The sequence below is a fragment of the Oncorhynchus clarkii genome, chromosome 25 (assembly GCF_045791955.1).
Source record: "Oncorhynchus clarkii lewisi isolate Uvic-CL-2024 chromosome 25, UVic_Ocla_1.0, whole genome shotgun sequence".
Taxonomy (NCBI): domain Eukaryota; kingdom Metazoa; phylum Chordata; class Actinopteri; order Salmoniformes; family Salmonidae; genus Oncorhynchus; species Oncorhynchus clarkii.
Window position 1 is genome coordinate 18,677,174 of NC_092171.1, and position 21,958 is coordinate 18,699,131.

A 21,958-nucleotide genomic window follows, 5' to 3' on the forward strand; every position below is an offset into this window, starting at 1 on the left:
CATTGGAATCAACATGGGCCAGCATCTTGAACGCTTTCGAAACCTTGTAGAGTCCATGCCCCGACAAATTGAGGCTCGATATTAGGAAGGTGTTCTTAATGTTTGGTATACTCAGTGTATAACTTCACATTTCAAAGGATTCTTTGGAGGAGAGGAAGCAAGATGGCAATGGATGTATGTTGGCCATTTGTTCATGGAAACGACAGTGAGGGTTGAGGGTAGCATATGGTGTGGGTGGTGATGAATATGGCGTTGGAAAGAGCTGGTTGTTCTATGAACAAGTCGAGTTTACTTAGGTTTATCATTTGATAGTGTCATTCTCTTTACTGCTAAAGAATCAGTGTCAAACATAACTAATACAAGAAGCACTCTTTAGTGTTTATTTTCAGAATATATCTACTGTAAGATCATCCACTAACTATCAGAGGATCATATGGCTTAATTGCAGAATGTCAGATGGTTGGATAATTTATGTTTACTTATCTGATTGATTAGGTGAACACCAAACATAATCCCACTATGAATACTATAGGTGGCCTGTTTTTTTGGGGGTACTACAAGTACAAAAAAGTATATATCTAAAAAGTGCAGAGTTATTTCCTTGATTTTCAAATATCATACCCATTTGTAAGACGATAAAATGTTTTACTTGTTCTGCCAATGTTGAATACCATCAGACTGCAGCCAGGGACATTTTCAGGTGCTGGTAGGGAAACAATGGCTATATGCAGGTCCTATGGAGAGAAGTGTATGCTCAGAGTGGGGGAGGGCTGCTGAAGCTGAGCTGCCATCTGGCTTATAATCACAGGCTGCAGAAGGAGATGCCTGGTTATCATCGCCACCTGCCTATACCCCTCTATTATTCTTGTGATCAATGACGTCTGCAAACAAGAATGGTAACCATGCATGCTTAAACAGGAAAAATATAGATTGTACATACCTACACCTAATTCTGAATAATAAACAGGTAAAGACAGCTATGATGATATGACCAAATATATTGTTAGGTTTCCCCCTTTCATCTGTGATATTACTGTGTGTTCTCATCTGTACATAGTTTGATAATTCCATCAGAATCCCTCCTTAATCAAGGGTAATAAATTAACACAATTTATCAATGTGAATTTACTGATCAGAATCTGTCTGTCTTTCTATGCATCTGTAGAAGTCACTGAATTAGGATCAGTTGCCTATTCACCACAAGGTGTACGGTAAAATTATAAAGCAGATATTGTAATGGTATTTTAAAACTTTGTCAGGAATAATACAGTCCAATTACAAAATGGTGACAATGGTACGCGTTTAATGAGTCAGGGTATGAGTCAAGGACACCAATACCCATACAACATTTCGTCTTCGCACATGCGCTTTACAGGCTGTTGTGTCCATGTGTAGGCGAATCACGTGGAGAGAATCCGTTGATCGTCTTGTCCCTGCTGTAGGAGTTGCTCCGTTCTTGATTTCATTTTGGTTGCTACCTCGCTTTGTTTTTAACACCCCCCCCCCCCCTCATACATTTCACCGAAGAATGAGCGACAACGAAGATATCGACGTTGACAGTGACGTAAGTTAATGTGCTCGCTCGAGCCTTTGAGGGAAATGTATACTAGCTAGCTAGTGTAGCTGAACTGGCAGATCAGAAATATTTTACCCAGTTACCTGCAAACCCAGTTAGCTAAAACATTCAAACGTTTGACTTACCGGTTTTAGAAGAATGTAGTTAGCAAGCGTTAGCCAACACGGAGCTTGCCTGTTCTAGTTGAAGTGGTTAACTGAATGAAAATCGCTTGCTACCTGGCTAGACCCTTGGGCATCAACAAACAGCGATGCCTGCGACGCAAAATCCATCTGCATCATTTGTATATATTGTAAGATGATAACCCCATCATTACACTGCTCTGCACTGGGGTTGTTTATCTTGAAAGTAGATCACCCCAAAATTATGCTGAGATGCACTGGTGTCGGAACGCAAAAATGGTTACATTAAGACACCTGGAGCTGGTTCCAGATATGGGTCTGAAAACGTACCTCAATGCAGGAATGGGATTAGCTCATGACGCTGTCCCATTACATTACACATCATTGGACGAAGGCGTATTTTGTACGGGGAGTTAAGAGCCCTGACACTTAGTCTCAACATTAACACGCATCACTTGCAGTCGAGTTTTGGAAGGATACGGAGCTTGTATTTCATATTAGTGAAAAATAAATGTAATACAATATGTTCAATTGATACACACCTTTTTATAGGGTTAGCGTTCCCACACTGCCACACACTATCTTCACGAACAACGCTTGTTGACAGAGGCACCACCTGTGCTAATTCGCTATGGTCCGAACACCTGTGTGTAAAGGCGTCAGCATGCTTCCGTTCGGCTGGCATATACTCCCTTAAAACCTTCGTGAGAAAAAAACCGGCAATAGTACTGTTTGTCCATTACATCAAGATATCTGTGATTAATTTTGACATTTTTGTAGCGGAGATGATAGTTGCGCAATTTTGCTTCTGACTAGGATGTTTGAAGTTAAAAAACGTGAATGAGGACAAGTCTTTTTATTTTTTTTTGCATTGTGGAAAACATGTTTATTTGTCAACTCAAAACAACCGCTTCTGTTAGGACCATTGAGACACAATCCACTCCAACTGAAGATCAGTTTGAGAAGGTCCAAGCACAAGGTGTTTGAATGTCCTTAGGTTAAGGTGTTGATGTATAATGGCGGACGTATAGGGGTCATGGTGCCATCATCCTCCGCTGCTCACTTGAAGATCTTGCCCTGGTTAAAGGGTTTTCCCACGTGTTTGAACTCTCCCTCCCAAGCAAAGTACTCCTTGACCATGGTCTTGGTTTCGCCGCTGTCGGTGTCCAGTTTGCGCCAGGTGTACGACTCGTAATCAATCTGCCAGTCATCAGACAGAGTGAAAGCTAAGTCCTGTCCTCTGAAGATCCAGATTCCAGAAATGCTACTGTCGTTGTTCCCGCCGAACAGGATCACGCTTGCGGAGTTTGTCAAGTCGCTGGAACATTCCCATGATGAGGTTGCAGCTCATGAAGGTCATGGTAAGCTCCTCTGGGTATTTGTACTCGCCGTACCAGATGGAGTAGCCCTCCTTGTCAAAGTGTTCGCAGAAGTGGGGCACGGCTACAGTCAGCGTGTCCTCGTTAAAGTACTTCCTCTTGAACTCGTCCATGACAAACACACTCTTTGGTAGGTGAGCGAAAGGGTCCGTTGTTTTGGGTTCTGAAGCCAGAGCTGCTTCACACTCGTCCATTTCCTCCTCAGCAGGGGCAGCTTCCTTCTCTTCCTTCTTCTTCTTATCCTTCTTCTCCTGAGGTTTGCCTGCCTCCTTTCCAGCCTTCTCTTTCTTGGGAGGGGCGTCTTTCTTGGGAAGGCTGTCCTTCTTGGGCTGCATGTCAGAGAACTTATTGGGATCAAACTGAGCCATCTTGTGCCAGAGCTTGACCTCTCCGAGCACGGTCTTGAACTGGGGCTGGTTGACGCAGGTCTGGAACCAACGGGTCACGTTGGGGAAAGGTTGGCGGAAGGAAGGCTCAAGGACCTGTTTAAAGAGCCAGATCATGCTACAGGCCACGCTGATATCAGCTAGGCTGACTGGCTCTCCAACCAGGAAGGTCCTGGTGTTGAGGTGATGGTTGAGGACAGACAGAACCTTCTTCACCTCCTCCTTGGCTTGCTCTGTTGCCTGCTTGTTGAACTGCATGATTCCCAAGGTTGGGAAGACCCACGCAGAGGCTGGAGGGATGATTTCAGCATCAGCAAAGCTTACTCACTGAAGCACCTGGGCCTGGGGACTGCTGCCACGCAGGGCCTCATTGCTCAGGTAGTGAGCAATGGCATTACGCTCGAATAGGCAGAAGCCGTCATCGCCCTGAAAAGCTGGAACCTTGCCCAAGGGGAAGTTGTTGAGGAAGGCGGGGGTACGGTTCGTCTGCCCGAAAGTGAAGGCAGGGGCGCTGCTGGCCACCTTGAGGCAGGCACCGCTGTACTGGGCTGCAATCTGAGCCTTGGAGGCTCTCCAGTTTTGTGGATATGTGTACAGAGTCCCTGCCGCCATCTTTAGGACGAGAGAAAAAAAGCGAATGAGGACGAGTCTTCTCTCCTTGAATGACAACATGCACGTCATTGTAGGATCCCTACTGTTGACCAATCGCAGACGAGGAGGGTGTAGACTTTGGCTACCAACTTCTGCTTGCCTCGAGGAAAGAAATGTGTTCTCGAACAATCTGTGCTAATTATCAATCTAGCATCCGCTGAACACCTGTCACAGGAGGTTGGTGGCACCTGAATTGGGGAGGATGGGCTCGTGGTACTGTCGCGAGTGGAATGGTAACAAATACATCAAACACGTGGTTTGATGCAATTCCATTTACTCCGTTCCAGCCATTATTAGGAGCCGTTCTCCGCCGAGCAGCCTCCACTGACCTGTTTGTACACCGTGGGAGAAAGTGTAGTTTGTCAACTGGAGGCACACACAGCATATAGATCTGTACAAAACTCCCACAGTAAGTCTTTTTTTATTTGAAATATTATTTATTGCTGACATAAGAGATAAGGAGCATGCAGTGTGTTCTGAAAATATTCAGACCCCTTGACTTTTTCCACATAGTTACGTTACAGCCTTATTTTAAAACAGATAAATGTTTTTTTTTCTCATCAATCTGCATACAATACCTCATAATGACAAAGCACAAACGGGCTTTTAGAAATGTTTGCTAATGTATAAACTGATACCAAATTTACATACGTATTCAGACCCTTTGCTATGAGACTCGAAATTGAGCTCAGGTACATCCTGTTTCCATGGATCATCCTGGAGATGTTTCTACAACTTTGATTTGAGTCCACCTGTGGTAAATTAAATTGATTGGACATGATTTGGAAAGGCACACACCTGTCTATATAAGGTCCCACAGTTGACAGTGCATGTCAGAGCAAAAACCTAGACATGAGGTCGACGGAATTGTCCGTAGAGCTCCGAAACAGGATTGCGTCGAGGCACAGATCTGGGGAAGGGAACCAAAACATTTCTGAGGGCCAAACTTTTTCAGCCTCCTGAGGGGGAACAGGCACTGTCGTGCCTTCTTCGTGACTGTGCGTGTGGACCATTTTAAGTCTAGTGATTTGGACACAAGGAACTTGAAGCGCTCTACCTGCTCCACAACTGCCCATTGATGTGGGTGGGGTGTGCTCGTTCCCCCTCATTTCCTGTAGTCCACAATCAGCTCCTTGGTCTTCTTGACATTGAGGGAGAAGTTGTTGCTCCGACCCCACACTGCCAGGTCACTGACCTCCTTCCTGTAGGCTGACTCTTGTCGCCAGTGATCAGGTCTGCCACTGTCGTGTCGTCAGCGAACTTGATAATGGCGTTGAAGTCCATACAGTTGTGGGTGAACAGGGAGTACAGGAGGGAACTAAGCACACACACCTGTGGGGCCACTGTGTGAAAGGTCAGTGTGGTTGAGGGGATGTTGCCTACCCTCACCACATGTGGTTGGCCCATCAGGAAGTCCAGGATTCAGTTGCAGACCTGGCCAAGATAAAGCAAAGCAGTACGAAAGAAAGAAACAACAACACAGAGTTGCACATGGAATAAACAAGTGTACAGTCAATAACACAATAAAAAAATAAAAAAGCCTATATACAGTGTGTGCAAATGGCATGAGGTATGGCAATAAATAGGCCATAGTAGCAAAGTAATTACAATTTAGCAGATCAACACTGGAATTGGAGTGGGTCTAGAGTGGCTGGGATGGTGAAGTTAATGTGTGCCATAACCAGCCTCTCAAAGCACTTCATGATTACAGAAGTGACTGTTACAGGGCAGTAATCATTGTGGCATGAAGCCTTTGAGTTCTTAGGAACAGGAATGAATGTGGTCATCTTAAAACATGCGATGATTACAGACTGGGAAAAGGAGAGGTTGAAAATTGAATGTGAATATGCCTGCCAGCTGTTCTGGACATGCTCTGAGAATGCACCCTGGAATATTGTTGGGGCCCGGGGCTTTGCAGGTGTTGACCTGATTTAAAGACCCTTCTCACGTCGGCCTCAGCGTGAGATCACCCAGTCCTCAGAGTGGGTGACGGCCATCACACACGACTCAACGTGGTCAAAGCGTGCATAAAATGCATTGAGTTAATCTTTTAGAGAGGCATCGTTGGGTAGATCACGGTTGGGTCTTCCTTTGTAATCTGTAATGGACTGTAGCCCCTCTCACATGTGGCGGGTGTCGGAGCCTGTGTAATATGAGTCCACCTTATTCCTATATTGTCCTTTTGTTCGTTTGATGAATCTGCTGCATTAATAGCGGGCCTCCTTGTACTTATTCCTGTCTTCGGTCGTAGCATCATGGTTGTCTACGATAGCTCTGTGTGCGGTAGCCCTGCTTTTTAGTTTAGCTCCAACCTTGGTGTTAATCCAGGGCTTTTGATTGGGGAAGCAGCAAACCCTCACCGTGTGTACCACATCGCCAATGCATTTTCTAATGAAGCGGGTGGTTAGCTCATCTATGTTATTGGCGGAGTCTCTAAACATATTCCTATCAGCGCTAGTAAAGTAGTCCTGTAGCATAACCTCTGATTCTGGAGACCATTTCTCAACGGAGTGAATCGCGGGTACTTCCGGACTCAGCTTCTGCTTGTAAAACAGGAAGCAAGAGTACCGAGGTCTTAATTTTTTTTGTACCTTTATTTAACTAGGCAAGTCAGTTAAGAACAAATTCTTATTTTCAATGACGGCCTAGGAACAGTGGGTTAAAAACTTCTTATTGGCAGGTGGGAGTCCCACCTGGCCAACATCTGGTGGAATTGCAGAGCGTGAAATTCAAACTACAGTATTAAAAATATTGAACTTTTCATAAAATCACGAGTAATACATCAAAATAAAGCTTAACTTCTTGTTAATCCAGCCGCTGTGTCAGATTTCAAAAAGGCTTTACGGCGAAAGCACACCATGCAATTATCCGAGGAGGACAGCGCCCCGCATACAAGCACATGAAAAACATATTTCAACCAGGCAGGTGCGACACGAAAGTCAGATATAGCAATATTAAAAATCCCTTACCTTTGATGATATTTTTCTGTTGGCACTCAAAGGTCCCAGTTACATCACAAACGATCCTTTTGTTGGTCCTTTTGTTCGATAATGTCCTTTCTTTATATCCATAAAAACGCTTCAGTCAATAATCCACCCAATTTCCCTCCATCAAAATGCATACAAAATGAATCCCAAACGTTACTAATAAACTTTTCCAAACAAGTCAAACAACATTTATAATCAAACCTTAGGTACCCTAATATGTAAATAATCGATAACATTTAAGACGGAGAATCGTTATTGTCTTTACAGGAGAAAAATACCACGCTCTTGGAAACACTAGAGCCAAAATGGGAGCCACCTAGAAAAACTACAATTTCTGGCTCATTTTTCCAAAAACCAGCCTGAAATTCTAAAGACTTGACATCTAGTGGAAGCCCTAGGAACTGCAGTCTGGGAGGACTTGGCTCAGTGATAGCCATTGAAAATAGTGGTAGGCTGAAATTTCTTTTTTTGGGGATGGTTTGTCTTCGGGGTTTTGCCTGCCATATCAGTTCTGTTATACTCACATAGATAATTAACAGTTTTAGAAACTTAAGAGTGTTTTCTATCAAAATCTACCATATGATATATACATATCCTAGCTTCTGGGCCTGAATAACAGGCAGTTTACTTTGGGCACGCTTTTCATCCGGACGTCAAAATACTGCCCCCTACCCAAGAGAGGTTAACTAACTGCCTTGTTCAGAGGCAGAACAACAGATTCTCGGGGATTCGATCTTGCAACCTTTCGGTTACTAGTCCAACGCTCTAACCACTAGGCTACCTGCTGATTAGTGGATGAGGGAGGGCCTTGTATGCTTGCTCGTTGGTAGAATATCAGTGGTCTAGGACTGTATTCCCCCCTAGTGGTGTTGGAGATGTGTTCATGGAAGTTGGGCATCGCATGTCTTAGTGACGCCAAATAAAATCTCAGGCAACCAGAAAGGCAGCCTCTGGGTATAGGCCTTGTACAGTTCATTAAACGCGACCTGCCATTCCATAATGGCTGCTGTGGCTACTGCTAGCTAGCTAGCTAGCTAGCATCAGGACTTATTTGACATAACGTTTGATTTGAAAACAAGCAGTATTTAAATCTTCTTGGAGTAGGCTTTTGAAACATATGGCCTTTATCTTTCACCAGCGAGAAAGACTCCTTAAAATGAAAAGGATACTTACTGTAGCAGTTTTGCACACATCCATACAGCTATGGGTGCCTAAAGCCAACAAAACTATACTTTTGCTACACTTCTCGAGTTACGCTGACACACAGGTGTCCAAAGCATGCTAGATAGCACACACAGGTCGCCTCTGTCTGTTTTCCGTTAACGAGCACTGTAACATGGAGATATGACCTTCTGCTAACCCTACAAAAGGTGTGTAGTAAATAGAGGTCGGCCGTTTATGATTTCCAATGCCAATGCCGATTATTCTAGGACCAAAAAAAAGCTGATACAGATTAATCGGCCGTTTAAACAAATATATATATATATTTTTATTTATTTATATTTATTTATTCATTAATCATTATTTTTGTTTATATATTTGTAATGCCATTACAACAATACTGAATGAACAATAAACACAAAAATAAAATCTATTTAGTCTCAAATAAATGAAACATGTTTAAACAATGCAAAAACACAGTGTTGGAGAAGAAAGTAAAAGTGCAATATGTGCCATTCAAGTTCCTTGCTCAGAACATGAGAACATATGAAAGCTTGTGGTTCAATATTCCTAGTTCTTCAATATTCCCAGTTAACTTGTTATGGCTGCAATCCCGATATTGGGATAAGTGTCATCAACAACCGCTGAATAGCATAGCGCTACATACAATAAATATTACTCTAAATATTTATATTCATGAAATCACAAGTGCAATATAGGAAAACACAGTTTAGCCTTTTGTTAATCCACCTGTCGTGTCAGATTTTGAAATTATGCTTTACAGAGAAAGCAATCCAAGCGTTTGTGTAAGTTTATCGATCGCACGATAAAACATTAAGTACACTTAGCATCAGGTAGCTCGGTCACGAAAATCAGAAAAGCAATCAAATTAATCGTTTACCTTTGATGATCTTCGGATGTTTTCACTCACGAGACTCCCAGTTACACAACAAATACCCCCGTTATGTTTGTTCCATAAAGATGATTTTTATATCCAAAATACCCCCGTTATGTTCAGAAATCCACAGGAAAGAGCGGTCACGAAAACGCAGACAAAAAAGTTTCCATAATGTCCACAGAAACATGTCAAACATTTTTTATAATCAATCGTCAGGATGTTTTTAAAATGTATAATCAATAATATATCAACCGCAAATGTCTTTCACAGTAGGAGAGGGGAAAACAATGGCTGTCCAAATTCTGTTGTGCGAGCAAAACACGTGACCACTTGACGGGATGTTATTGTTCTGGCTCATTTTTCAAAATAAAATCCTGAAACTATGTCTGGAGACTGTTGACACCTTGAGGAAGCGATAGTAAAAGGAATCTGGTTCATATCCCTTTAAATCCAGCAAAGGGAGGCTATGGAACATGGAGTTTTCAAAATAGAAGCCACTTCCTGTTTTGATTTTCGCCTGCAATATCAGTTCTGTTATACTCACAGACAATATTTTGGAAACTTTAGAGTTTTCTATCCAATACTAATAATAATATGCAAATATTAGCAACTGAGACTGAGGAGCTGGCCGTTTACAATGGGCACCTTTTCATCCAAGCTACTCAATACTGCCCCTGCAGTCATAAAAAGTTAAGACATTTTAGGTTGTAGTTATTATAGGAATTATGACGCGTCGACTTTTTCTCTCTTTACCATTTTCTATTTCATATACATTTGACTACTATTCTAATAGGCACTTTAGTATTGCCAGCCTAATCTCAGGAGTCGATAGGCCTGAAGTCATAAACAGCTCTGTGAAGCAAGCATTGCTAAGAGCTGCTGGCAAACGCAGTAAAGTTTGAATGAATGCTTACGAGCCTTCTGCCGCCTACCTCAGTCAGACTGCTCTATCAAATCATAGACTTAATTATAATATAATAAACACAGAAATACGAGCCGTTGGTCATTAGGGGTGGCAGGGTAGCCTAGTGGTTAGAGCGTTTGACTGGTAACCGGAAGGTTGCAAGTTCAAACCCCCGAGCTGACAAGGTACAAATCTGTTGTTTGAACAGGCAGTTAACCCACTGTTCCTAGGCCGTCATTGAAAATAAGAATGTGTTCTTAACTGACTTGCCTAGTTAAATAAAGGTAAAATAAAAAATTTATTAAGTAAAAGCCTTGGTTTCATGCATGTTAACATTAGAAGCCTCCTCCCTAAGGTTGTTTTATTCACTGCCTCTAGTAACTCCCCATCCCGGGTGCGGGAGCGTAAACATCGACTGGCACTAATTAGCATAACGCAACAGACATAAATATTCCTAGAAAATATTCCTATTCATGAAAATCACAAGTGAAATATATTGAGACACACCCTGTCATCTCAGATTTTAAAAATATGCTTTACAGCCAAAGCGTCTAGAGCATTTGTGTAAGTTTATCGATAGCCTAGCATAGCATTTTGTCCAGCTACTTGGTCACGGAAATCAGAAAAGCAATCAAATTAAATCGTTTACCTTTGATGAGCTTCTGATGTTTTCACTCACGAGACTCCCAGTTAGATAGCCAATGTTCCTTTTTTCCAAAAATATAATTTTTGTAGGCGAAATAGTTCCGTTTGTTCTTCACGTTTGGCTGAGAAATCGCCGGGAAATTGCAGTCACAAAATCGCTGAAAAATAGTCAAAATTAGCTCCATAATATCGACAGAAACATGGCAAAACTTGTTTATAATCAGTCCTCAAGGTGTTTTTCAAATATCTATTCGATCCACGGGACAATTGGTTTTTCAGTAGGACCGATTAGAATAATGACTACTTCTGTATTTTACGCGAGAATCACTCAGAGCCATCAGGTGACCACTTGCGCAATGTAGCTGCTTACGGGTATTCTTCAACATAAATGCGTAAAACTACGTCACAATGCTGTAGACACCTTGGGGAATACGGAGAAAAAGTAATCTGGTTGATAGCCCATTCACTGCTCAATAGGGACGCATTGGAACGCAGAGCTTCCAGAGTGGATTTTTCTCAGGCTTTCGCCTGCGATATCAGTTATGTTATACTCACAGACAATATTTTTACAGTTTTGGAAACTTTAGAGTGTTTTCTATCCTAAGCTGTCAATTATATGCATATTCTAGCATCTTGTCCTGACAAAATATCCTGTTTACTACGGGAACGTTATTTTTCAAAAAATGAAAATACTGCCCCCTAGTCACAAAAGGTTAAGCACACTCTGCCAACCCGGATGTCCTAGCCGTGTCTGAATCGTGGCTTAGGAAGGCCACCAAGAACCCTGAAATTTCCATCCCTAACTATAACATTTTCTGACAAGATAGAACTGCCAAAGGGGGCGGTGTTAGCCTACAGAATTCTGTCCTACTATCCAGGCCTGTACCCAAACAATACTGGAACATGCTTAACACCCCAGCTATCCTACAATCTCCCTTAAATACTTCAGCAAGCAGGCCTTTCTAATCGACCTGGCCCGGGTATCCTGGAAGGATATTGACCTCATTCCGTCAATAGAGGATGCCTGGTTATTTAAAAAAAAATGCCTTCCTCACCATCTTAAATAAGCATGCCCCATTCAAAACATGTAGAACCAGGAACAGATATAGCCCTTGGTTCTCTCCAGACCTGACTGCCCTTAACCAGCACAAAAACATCCTATGATGTTCTGCATTAGCATCAAACAGCCCCGTGATATGCAACTTTTCAGGGAAGTCAGAAACCAATATACACAGGCAGTTAGAAAAGCCAAGGCTAGCTTTTTCAAGCAGAAATTTTCTTCCTGCAACACAAACTCAAAAAGGTTTTGGGACACTGTAAAGTCCATGGAGAATAAGAGCACCTCCTCCCAGCTGCCCACTGCACTGAGGATAGGAAACTCTGTCACCACCGATAAATCCACTATAATTGAGAATTTCAATAAGCATTTTCTACGGCTGGCCCTGCTTTCCACCTGGCTACCCCTACCCAGGTCAACTGCACTGTACCCCCCACTAGAGGTCGACCGATTATGATTTTTCAACGCCGATTATTGGAGGACCAAAAAAGGCCGATACCGATTAATCTGACAATTTAAAAATGTAAATTAAATGTATTTGTAATTACAGCAATACTGAATGAACACTTATTTTAACTGAATATAATACATCAATAAAATCCATTTAGCCTCAAATGAATGAAACATGTTCAATTTGGTTTAAATAATGCAAAAACCAAGTGTTGTAGAAGAAAGTAAAAGTGCAATATGTGCCATGTAAAAAAGCTAACATTTAAGTTCCTTGCTCAGAACATGAGAACATATGAAAGCTGGTGGTTCCTTTTAACATGAGTCTTCAATTTTCCCAGGTAAGAAGTTTTAGGTTGTAGTTATTAAAGGAATTATAGGACTATTTCTCTCTATAAGATTTGTATTTCATATACCTTTGACTATTGGATGTTCTTATAGGCACTTTAGTATTTCCAGTGTAACAGTATAGCTTCCATCTCTCTCCTAAATCATACTTAATTATAACATAATGACACACAGAAATACGAGCCTTAGGTCATTGATATGGTCGAATCCGGAAACTATCATTTCGAAAAACAAAACGTTTATTATTTCAGTGAAATACGGAACCGTTCCGTATTTTATCTAACGGATGGCATCCCTAAGTCTAAATATTGCAGTTACATTGCACAACCTTCAATGTTATGTCATAATTACGTAAAATTCTGGCAAATTAGTTTGCAATGAGCCATGCGGCCCACCCTGACTGACTCTGCGTGCAATGAACGCAAGAGAAGTGACACAATTTCACCTGGTTAATATTGCCTGCTAACCTTTCTTTTAGCTAAATTCTTACTGCATTCGCGTAACAGGCAGGCTCCTCGTGAGGCAGGTGGTTAGAGCGTTGGACTAGTTAACCTTAAGGTTGCAAGATTGAATCCCTGAGCTGACAAGGTAAACATCTGTCATTCTGCTCCTGAACAAGGCAGTTAACCCACCATTCCTAGGCCGTCATTGAAAAAAATGTGTTAACTGACTTGCCTGGTTACATAAAGTTGTTAAAAAAAATCTGCGTCCAAAAATACAGATTTCTGATTGTTATGAAAACTTGAAATCGGCCCTAATTAATCGGCCATTCCGATTAATCGGTCGACCTCTACCCCCCACAGAAACTCGCCCAAGCATTCCCCATTTCTCCTTCTCCCAAATCCAGTCAGCTGATGTTCTGAAAGAGCTGCAAAATCGCGACCCCTACAAATCCGGGCTAGACAATCTGGACCCTTTCTTTCTAAAATGATCTTCCAAAATTGTTGCAACCCCTATTACTAGCCTCTCTTTCGTGTCGTCTGAGATTCCCAAAGATTGGAAAGCAGCTGCGGTCATCCCCCTCTTCAAAGGGGGGGACACTCTTGACCCAAACTGCTACAGATCTATATCTATCCTACCCTGCCTTTCTAAGGTCTTCGAAAGCCAAGTCAACAAACAGATTACCGACCATTTCGAATCCCACCGCACCTTCTCCGCTATGCAATCTGGTTTCAGAGCTGGTCATGGGTGCACCTCAGCCACGCTCAAGGTCCTAAACGATATCTTAACCGCCATCGATAAGAAACAACACTGTGCAGCCGTATTCATTGACCTGGCCAAGGATTTAGACTCTGTCAATCACCATGTCCTCATCGGCAGACTCGATAGCCTTGGTTTCTCAAATAATTGCCTCGCCTGGTTCACCAACTACTTCTCTGATAGAGTTCAGTGTGTCAAATCGGAGGGCCTGTTGTCCGGGCCTCTGGCAGTCTCTATGGGGATGCCACGGTTCAATTCTTGGGACGACTCTCTTCTCTGTATACATCAATGATGTCGCTCTTGCTGCTGGTGAGTCTCTGATCCACCTGTACGCACACGACACAATTCTGTATACTTCCGGCCCTTCTTTGGACACTGTGTTAACAACCCTCCAGACGAGCTTCAATGCCATACAACTCTCCTTCCGTGGCCTCCAACTGCTCTTAAATACAAGTAAAACTAAATGCATGCTCTTCAACAGATCGCTGCCTGCACCTGCCCGCCCGTCCAGCATCACTACTCTGGACGGTTCTGACTTAGAATATGTGGACAACTACAAATACCTACCGTTCTGACTTAGAATATGTGGACAACTACTGACCATCCTACCGATCCTCGACTTCGGCGATGTCATTTACAAAATAGCCTCCAATACCCTACTCAATAAATTGGATACAGTCTATCACAGTGCCATCCGTTTTGTCACCAAAACCCCATATACTACCCACCACTGCGACCTGTACGCTCTCGTGGGCTGTCCCTCGCTTCATACTCGTCGCCAAACCCACTGGCTCCAGGTCATCTACAAGACCCTGCTAGGTAAAGTCCCCACTTATCTCAGCTCGCTGGTCACCATAACAGCACCCACTCGTAGCACGCGCTCCTGCAGGTATATCTCTCTGGTCACCCCCAAAACCAATTCTTTCTTTGGCCGTCTCTCCTTCCAGTTCTCTGCTGCCAATGACTGGAACAAACTACAAAAATCTCTGAAACTGGAAACACTTATCTCCCTCACTAGCTTTAAGCACCAGCTGTCAGAGCAGCTCACATATCACTGCACCTGTACATAGCCCATCTATAGTTTAGCTCAAACAACTACTGCTTCCCCTACTGTATTTATTTTGCTCCTTTGCACCCCATTATTTTTATTTCTACTTTGCACCCCATTATTTTTATTTCTACTTTGCACATTCTTCCACTGCAAATCTACCATTCCAGTGTTTTACTTGCTATATTGTATTTACTTCGCCACCATGGCCTTTTTTTTGCCTTTACCTCCCTTATCTCACCTCATTTGCTCACATCGTATATAGACTTATTTTTCTACTGAATGTGTCGAACTGCTTTGCCTTATCTTGGCCAGGTCGCAATTGTAAATGAGAACTTGTTCTCAACTTGCCTACCTGGTTAAATAAAGTTAAAATAAATAAAAAATATCCAATTGGTAGTTAGTCTCGTCCCATCGCTGCAACTCCCAATTCCAATGAGCCTTGCATCCTCTGAAACACGAACCTGCCAAGCCGCACTGCTTCTTGACCCACTGCTCGCTTAACCCGGAAGCCAGCCGCACCGATGTGTCTGAGGAAACACGGTACAACTGGCAACCGAAGTCAGCGTGCATGAGCCCGGCTAGAGCGCGATGGAACATGGATATCCCTGCCGGACAAACGCTCCTCTAACCTGGACAACGCTGGGCCAATTGTGCTCTGCCTCATTGGTCTCCTGGTCGCGGCCAGCAGCGACACAGCCCGGGTTTGAACCTAGGTCTGTAGTAATGCCTCAATCACTGCAATGCAGTGCTTTAGACCACTGCGCACTCTGGAGAAGTGTTGAGACTCTTAACAAAACTCCCCTGCCCAGAAGATACTATTATCAATGTGTGCTATAGGTAGTTTTAGTGTCTATGAATGTGTCAATGGGTGCTAAAGGTTAATATTACCCCACCATCACGGTTGCGAGGTCAGCTTAGCTCATGCAGAGAAGCGTACAAGGGCAGTGCCATTTCTCCGAAGTTAGCTAGCTAGGTATACTTTTCTCTTTTAGATGTAATTTTAGCTAGCTACATGAGGCTTATGAAAGGGTAATTCCATCATATAATGCCTGAACACATCCTGAATTTAGCTACCTAGCAGTATGAAATTACCCATTCCTTTAGTTTGTTTTCTTGCAAGAAACTTGTAAACCTTGCGACTTAACATAAACATGTCTGATGTGTAAATTCCGTATCAAACTAGTATCACGCTATGCAGAGGATGCCATTCAAAAGTCATGTCATTTTGGATGGTACTATGCACCCCATGAGAGGGAATAATATACATTGTCCTTCCCATCACAATTACACATTGATTTAGTCTTTTGACAGGTTGTTCACACTTCATCAATAGGTGAAAAGACAATGCAGTTATTGCATTTGCGGCTGTTTGTTTCTGTTAAAGCCCAGAAAGAAACATACAGTGCTTTTGGAAAGTATTCAGACCCCTTGTTCTAAAATGTATTACATTGTTTTTTTCATCAGCAATCTACATACAATACCCCATCATGACAAAGCAGAAACAGGTTTAGAAAAAGTAGCAAATTAATAAAATAAGAACAAATGGAAATTGCATCGCTGCAAAGCTATTTTCAGGTCTTTCCAGAGATGTTCGATCGGGTTCAAGTCCGGCCTCTGGCTGGGCCACTCAAATACATTGAGACTTGTCCCAATGCCACTACTGTGTTGTCTTGGCTGTGTTCTTAGGGTCATTGTCCTGTTGGAAGCTGAACCTTCACCCCAGTCTGAGGTCCTGAGCACTCTGGAGCAGGTTTTCATCAAGGCTCTCTGTACTTTGCTCCGTTCATCTTTCCCTCAATCGTGACTAGTCTCCCAGTCCCTGCTGCTGAAAAACATCCCACAGCATGATGCTGCCACCACCATGCTTCACCGTAGGGATAGGTCCAGGTTTCCTCCAGATGTGATGCTTGGCATTCAGGAAAAAGAGTTCAATCTTGGTTTCATCAGACCAGAGAATCTTGTTTCTCATGGTCTGAGAATCCTTTAGGTGCCTTTTTTTTTAGCAAACTCCAATTGAGCTGTCATGTGCCTTTTTACTGAGGAGTGGCTTCCGTCTGGCCAGTCTACCATTAAGGCCTTATTGGTGGAGTGCTGCAGAGATGGTTGTCCTTCTGGAAGGTTCACCCATCTCCACAGAGGAACTTTGCAGCTGTCAGAGTGACCATCGGGTTCTTGGTCACCTACCTGACCAAGGCCCGTCTCCCCCGATTTGCTCAGTTTGGCCAGGCGGCCAGCTCTAGGAAGAGTCTTGGTGGTTCCAAGTATTGTGAAGCTCAAGTCACTTAGATGTTTTGAACATGTGTTAAAAAAAATGCTAATATTGATCCCATGACTTTAATGGGATTTGTGCCACCAATACCTTGTCTATAGACTGCTTACAGGGTAAGGAAACCAATGTAATTTTGTAGTTTGGGTGAAATATCCCTTTAAATCGTGCATCAGTCTATATTTATCCTTACTGTCACTAGGATCAACTCATGGCTAATGTGTTAAACCATTGAGTTCAGATTCTAATGGGAATTAAAATGGACAGCCTATGTTTAAAAAAAAAAAAATTCAACATTGGAGGAAGAAGCCAACTTTCAAATGTTTGCTTTAACATTTTGCCACCGATTAGGCTTATTGCTAGTTTGGGTTGACATTTATTCCTCTGTGAATCTCTCTTTGCAGGCTGACAAACGAGCACATCACAATGCGCTGGAGCGCAAACGTAGGGACCACATTAAAGACAGCTTCAGCAGTTTACGGGACTCTGTGCCTGTGTTACAAGGGGAGAAGGTTAGTGAAGTTAGTAATCCGTATTTTCTACTATCCAGCTCTGTCAGACTGTAGAATAAATGCAATATAAAGTTAGTAGTTTAATGAATGTCCAAATGTATTAATGCTAAATGTACTACTGTAGCAATGGTGATCAAATAAGCCTCACCCATTATTTTGAATGGTTTATTTTTCATTAATGAGTTAATAATCAGCTTGGAATGATACTTGGTTCCAATAAGCTAATGGTATTTAGCCTAATCTTGAATAACTAGGCCAGCAGTGTGTGTGTCATCTGTAATGCTCTGATAAGGACAAATGAAACATTGCCTCATGGCTGAGTTTTTAATTTGCTGCTGACAGCAATCTGTCAAACAGGCTTCCCGAGCTCAGATCCTAGACAAAGCCACAGACTACATCCAGTACATGAGACGAAAAAACCACACACACCAGCAGGACATTGACGACCTGAAGAAGCAGAATGCAATGCTAGAGCAGCAGGGTGAGTGTGGGCTCAATGCCCAGGGACAACTGCAGGTGCAGGAGGGTGAGTCATGGTGTGTCTTGGTCATGGGCACTACTGATCAGAACCATACTTGCACTACTTACGCTCAGCTTCTGATGGCCTTTATTGCATTATCCCAGTGAACAATGTTTCACGGTGGAGAAGGGAGAGACTTATACTTATCCTATTGTTCTGTGTTTCTCTGGTTGATTTTAGTCCGTGCACTGGAGAAGGCCAAAGGGAACACTACTCTCCAGGCCAACTACTCTTCCTCTGACAGCAGCTGGTACACCAACCCCAAGGGGAGCACAGTGTCTGCCTTCGACGGAGGCTCCGACTCCAGTTCTGAATCAGAGACAGAGGAGCCGGCCAATAGAAAGAAGCTGCGTGTGGAGCCCATCTAGACTCCATCCACAGTGTTATCACCAGAGAGACTCTTATCCACCAGCCCCCTCATGTTCAGTCTGTTTCCATTCTTCTCATGCCAGTCCAGGAGACAGAGGGGAGACCATGTGAGAAAGGTGCGATCGTGGCTTTTCCAACATTTTGTTACGTTACAGCCTTATTCTAAAATGGATTCAAATGTTTTTTAAATGTATGCGCATTACCCCATAATGACAAAGCAAAAACTGTTTTTTTTAAAGACATTGTTGCACATTCATTAAAAATAAACGTATCACATTTACACAAGTATTCAGACCCAGTACTTTGTTGAAGCACCTTTGGTAGCGATTACAGCCTCGAGTCTTGGGTATGATGAAGTTTGGCACACCTGTATTTGTGGAGTTTCTCCCATTCTTTCCTGCAGATCCTCTCAAGCTCTGTCAGGTTGGATTTGGAACATCACTGCATAGCTATTTTCAGGTCTCCAGAGATGTTTGATTGGGTTCAAGTCTGGGCTCTGGCTGGGCCATTCAAGGATATTCAGAGACTTGTCCTGAAGTCACTAGTGCATTGTCTTGGCTGTGTGCTTAGTGTCTTTGTCCTGTAGGAAGGTAAGCTGTCACCCCAGTCTGAGGTCCTGAGCAGGTTTTCATCAAGGATCTCTGTACTTTGCTCCGTTCATCTTTCCCTCGATCGTGACTAGTCTACCAGTCCCTGCCGATGAAAAACATCCATGCAGCATGATGCTGCCACCACCATGCTTCACCGTAGGTATGGTACCAGGTCTCCTCCAGATGTGACACCTGGCATTCAGGCCAAAGAGTTGAATCTTGGTTTCATCAGACAGGTGAATCTTGTTTCTACATGGTCTGAGAGTCCTTTAGGTGCCGTTTGGCAAACTCCAAGCGGGCTGTCATGTGCCTTTTACTGAGGAGTGGCTTATGTCTGGCCACTACCATTAAGGCCTGATTGGTGGAGTGTTGCAGAGATGGTTGTCCTTCTGGAAGGTTCTCATATCTCCACAGATTAACTCTGGCGCTCTGTCAGAGTGACCATCATTATTTATTTACAATGACGGTTAACAGTGGGTTAACTGACTTGTTCAGGGGCAGAATGACAGATTTTTACCTTGTCAGCTTGAGGATTCGATCTAGAAATCTTTCGGTTACTGGCCCAACGCTCTAACCACTAGGCTCCCTGCTGCCCCTTTGACCTCATGGCTTGGTTTTTGCTCTGACATGCACTGTCAACTGTGGGACCTTATATAGACAGGTGTGTCTTTGTCATTATGGGTTATTGTGTGTAGATTGAGGAAATATCTCTATCCATTTCAGAATAAGAATGTAACAATGTGAAAAAAGTTGTGGGGTCTGAATACTTTCCGAATGCAGTGTATATACAACTCTTCAACCTTTATCCTCCTTTGCCAGTGTATTGTCACGCCTCATGGTGCACCAACACCCCCAAAGTGAGACAGCTCTGCAGTTTGAAGGACTTGATGCTTTTAAAACATCATTGTTTTCAGAATCGGATATGAAGGTGAGCAGGTGAACAGCTTTAGTCTAGCTACAACAAATACTCCCATCTCTCGTTTTGAATCACCTCAATGAACCTGTTCGAAGAGTTGAGACTTACACAGACAGACCTTTGAGAAAATGTCCGTAGGAATAGTTTACCTTTTTAATATTTGTACTTTTCCACAAAAGGATGCGAAGTTGCTTTGAAAGAAAATGTATCTAATGCAATCTTCCGGAATCAAGGTGGATGGCTGAAGTCTTTAAATATAGGGATTTGAATACACATATTTCAAAGTGATATGTTGAAATTGATTTCTTATTCCATATTGTACATTTTTGTTCAACTTTACCACTTGTCAATGGAGATTGTTCATCCTTCATCAGTGTTGGCATCATTTAATATATTCTCACCTCACAGGTTCAGCAATGTTTTTATTTTGTTATTCTCAAGAAAATGGAGATTACGTTTTTATTTTTTCCGAAATGGATAAATACTTAATGTTACACAATGCAGTTAAAAGGTAGTAACCTTTTTATTTGTATTAAAGGAAAAGGCCATATCAGTGTAGTGCATATTACTGTATACTTGGAAATGTTGTCCATTCTACAAAGAAAAACCCCTCAAAATATTTGTCTGTCCTGGTAATGTTTGTCATTGAAATTTTTTATTTTACAGATAATTAGTGTGTAAGAATCTAGATTTTTTTTTGATTCTATTGATATTACAGGTGTTGTAAGTACTGCCAACAATTTTTGGAAGTTGAAGCATACCTTTGCTGAGGAACTATTATAAATAAAACTATTTTATCCAGTCCTGTGTTTAGTGACAGGATGCATTTATTTTGAACGGTAAACTCTTGGTCTGATAGGGTGTTGTGATAGCATAGCATACTTTTAGATGAACAGTCAACTAGATTACCCTTGTTTGACAATACATGTTTGAAAACCTAGATAGACCATGCTTCAAGGTGGTCTTGCTTACAATCTTCCAGCTTTTGTTATGACCTTTGTTAGTGGGGGACTACAATACAGACATAAAATGGTTCTGTACCAAGTCTACCTTTATCCAGGAAGTCCAATTGCGGTCAGAATACCTGTTTTACAAGGGAGACCTGACCTCGATGGCAGTTTAAAATATATGTCAAAGAATGCCTTACTGTTTGGTGAGTTTTCTTGGTACTTCGTTCTTACCAGCACCATTAGTGTCAATGTTTATCCCACATTTTAAACCCTACATGCTCTAAGCACGGAGTTGCATGGTGCTGGCTGGCCGGCCTATTGCCACTGCCAATTTGAAGTGAGCACTGAGCTCAGATTATCCACATACCTGACACACACCTCTCATGCAGGCTCATCATGCATTTTAAAGGAGCCATCTTTATCTGGTGGTGTAGGCTAGTACCTGTTCTGTTTAATCAAATCAAATGTTATTTGTCACATACACATGGTTAGCAGATGTTAATGCAAGTGTCGTGAAATGCTTGTGCTTCTAGTTCCGACCATGCAGTAATATCTAACAAGTAATCTAACAATTTCACAAGAACTACCTTAAACACAAGTGTAAAGGAATGAATACGAATATGTACATAAAAATATATGGATGAGCGATGGCCGAACAGCATAGGCAAGATGCAGTAGATGGTATAGAGTACAGTATATACATATGAGATGAGTAATGTAGGGTATGTAAACGTTATATAAAGTGGCTAGTGATACATTTATTACATCTAATTTTTCATTATTAAAGTGGCTAGAGATGTTCAGTATGTTGGCAGAAGCCACTCAATGTTAGTGATTAACAGTCTGATGGCCTTGAGATAGAAGCGGTTTCTCAGTCTCGGTCCCAGCTTTGATGCACCTGTACTGACCTTGCCTTCTGGATGATAGCGGGGTGAACAGGCAGTGGCTCGGGTGGTTGTTGTCCTTGATGATCTTTTTGGCCTTCTTGTGACATTGGGTGGTGTAGGTGTCCTGGAGGGCAGG

General features: G+C 42.5%; 1 protein-coding gene and 1 pseudogene across 4 annotated transcripts; one reads left to right on the forward strand and one right to left on the reverse strand.

Annotated features, from left to right (window-relative positions):
* The first annotated feature begins 1,377 nt into the window (after positions 1 to 1,377).
* Positions 1,378 to 20,786, forward strand: LOC139383865 (protein max-like). 4 transcript variants are annotated; one of them, XM_071128449.1, is made up of 4 exons: positions 1,378 to 1,564; positions 17,483 to 17,590; positions 17,933 to 18,071; positions 18,291 to 20,786. In XM_071128449.1, the coding sequence occupies exons 1-4, from the start codon at positions 1,388 to 1,390 to the stop codon at positions 18,476 to 18,478; spliced, it is 612 nt and encodes a 203-aa protein (XP_070984550.1). In that variant the 5' UTR covers positions 1,378 to 1,387; the 3' UTR covers positions 18,479 to 20,786. The 4 variants fall into 4 exon arrangements, with proteins under 4 accessions (XP_070984550.1, XP_070984551.1, XP_070984553.1 ...); XM_071128450.1 differs by having other exon boundaries at positions 1,400 to 1,564; positions 17,483 to 17,599; positions 17,933 to 18,116; XM_071128452.1 differs by having other exon boundaries at positions 1,400 to 1,564; positions 17,483 to 17,599.
* LOC139383445 (elongation factor 1-gamma-like) lies at positions 2,740 to 4,075 on the reverse strand (annotated as a pseudogene).
* Positions 20,787 to 21,958: the final 1,172 nt, after the last annotated feature.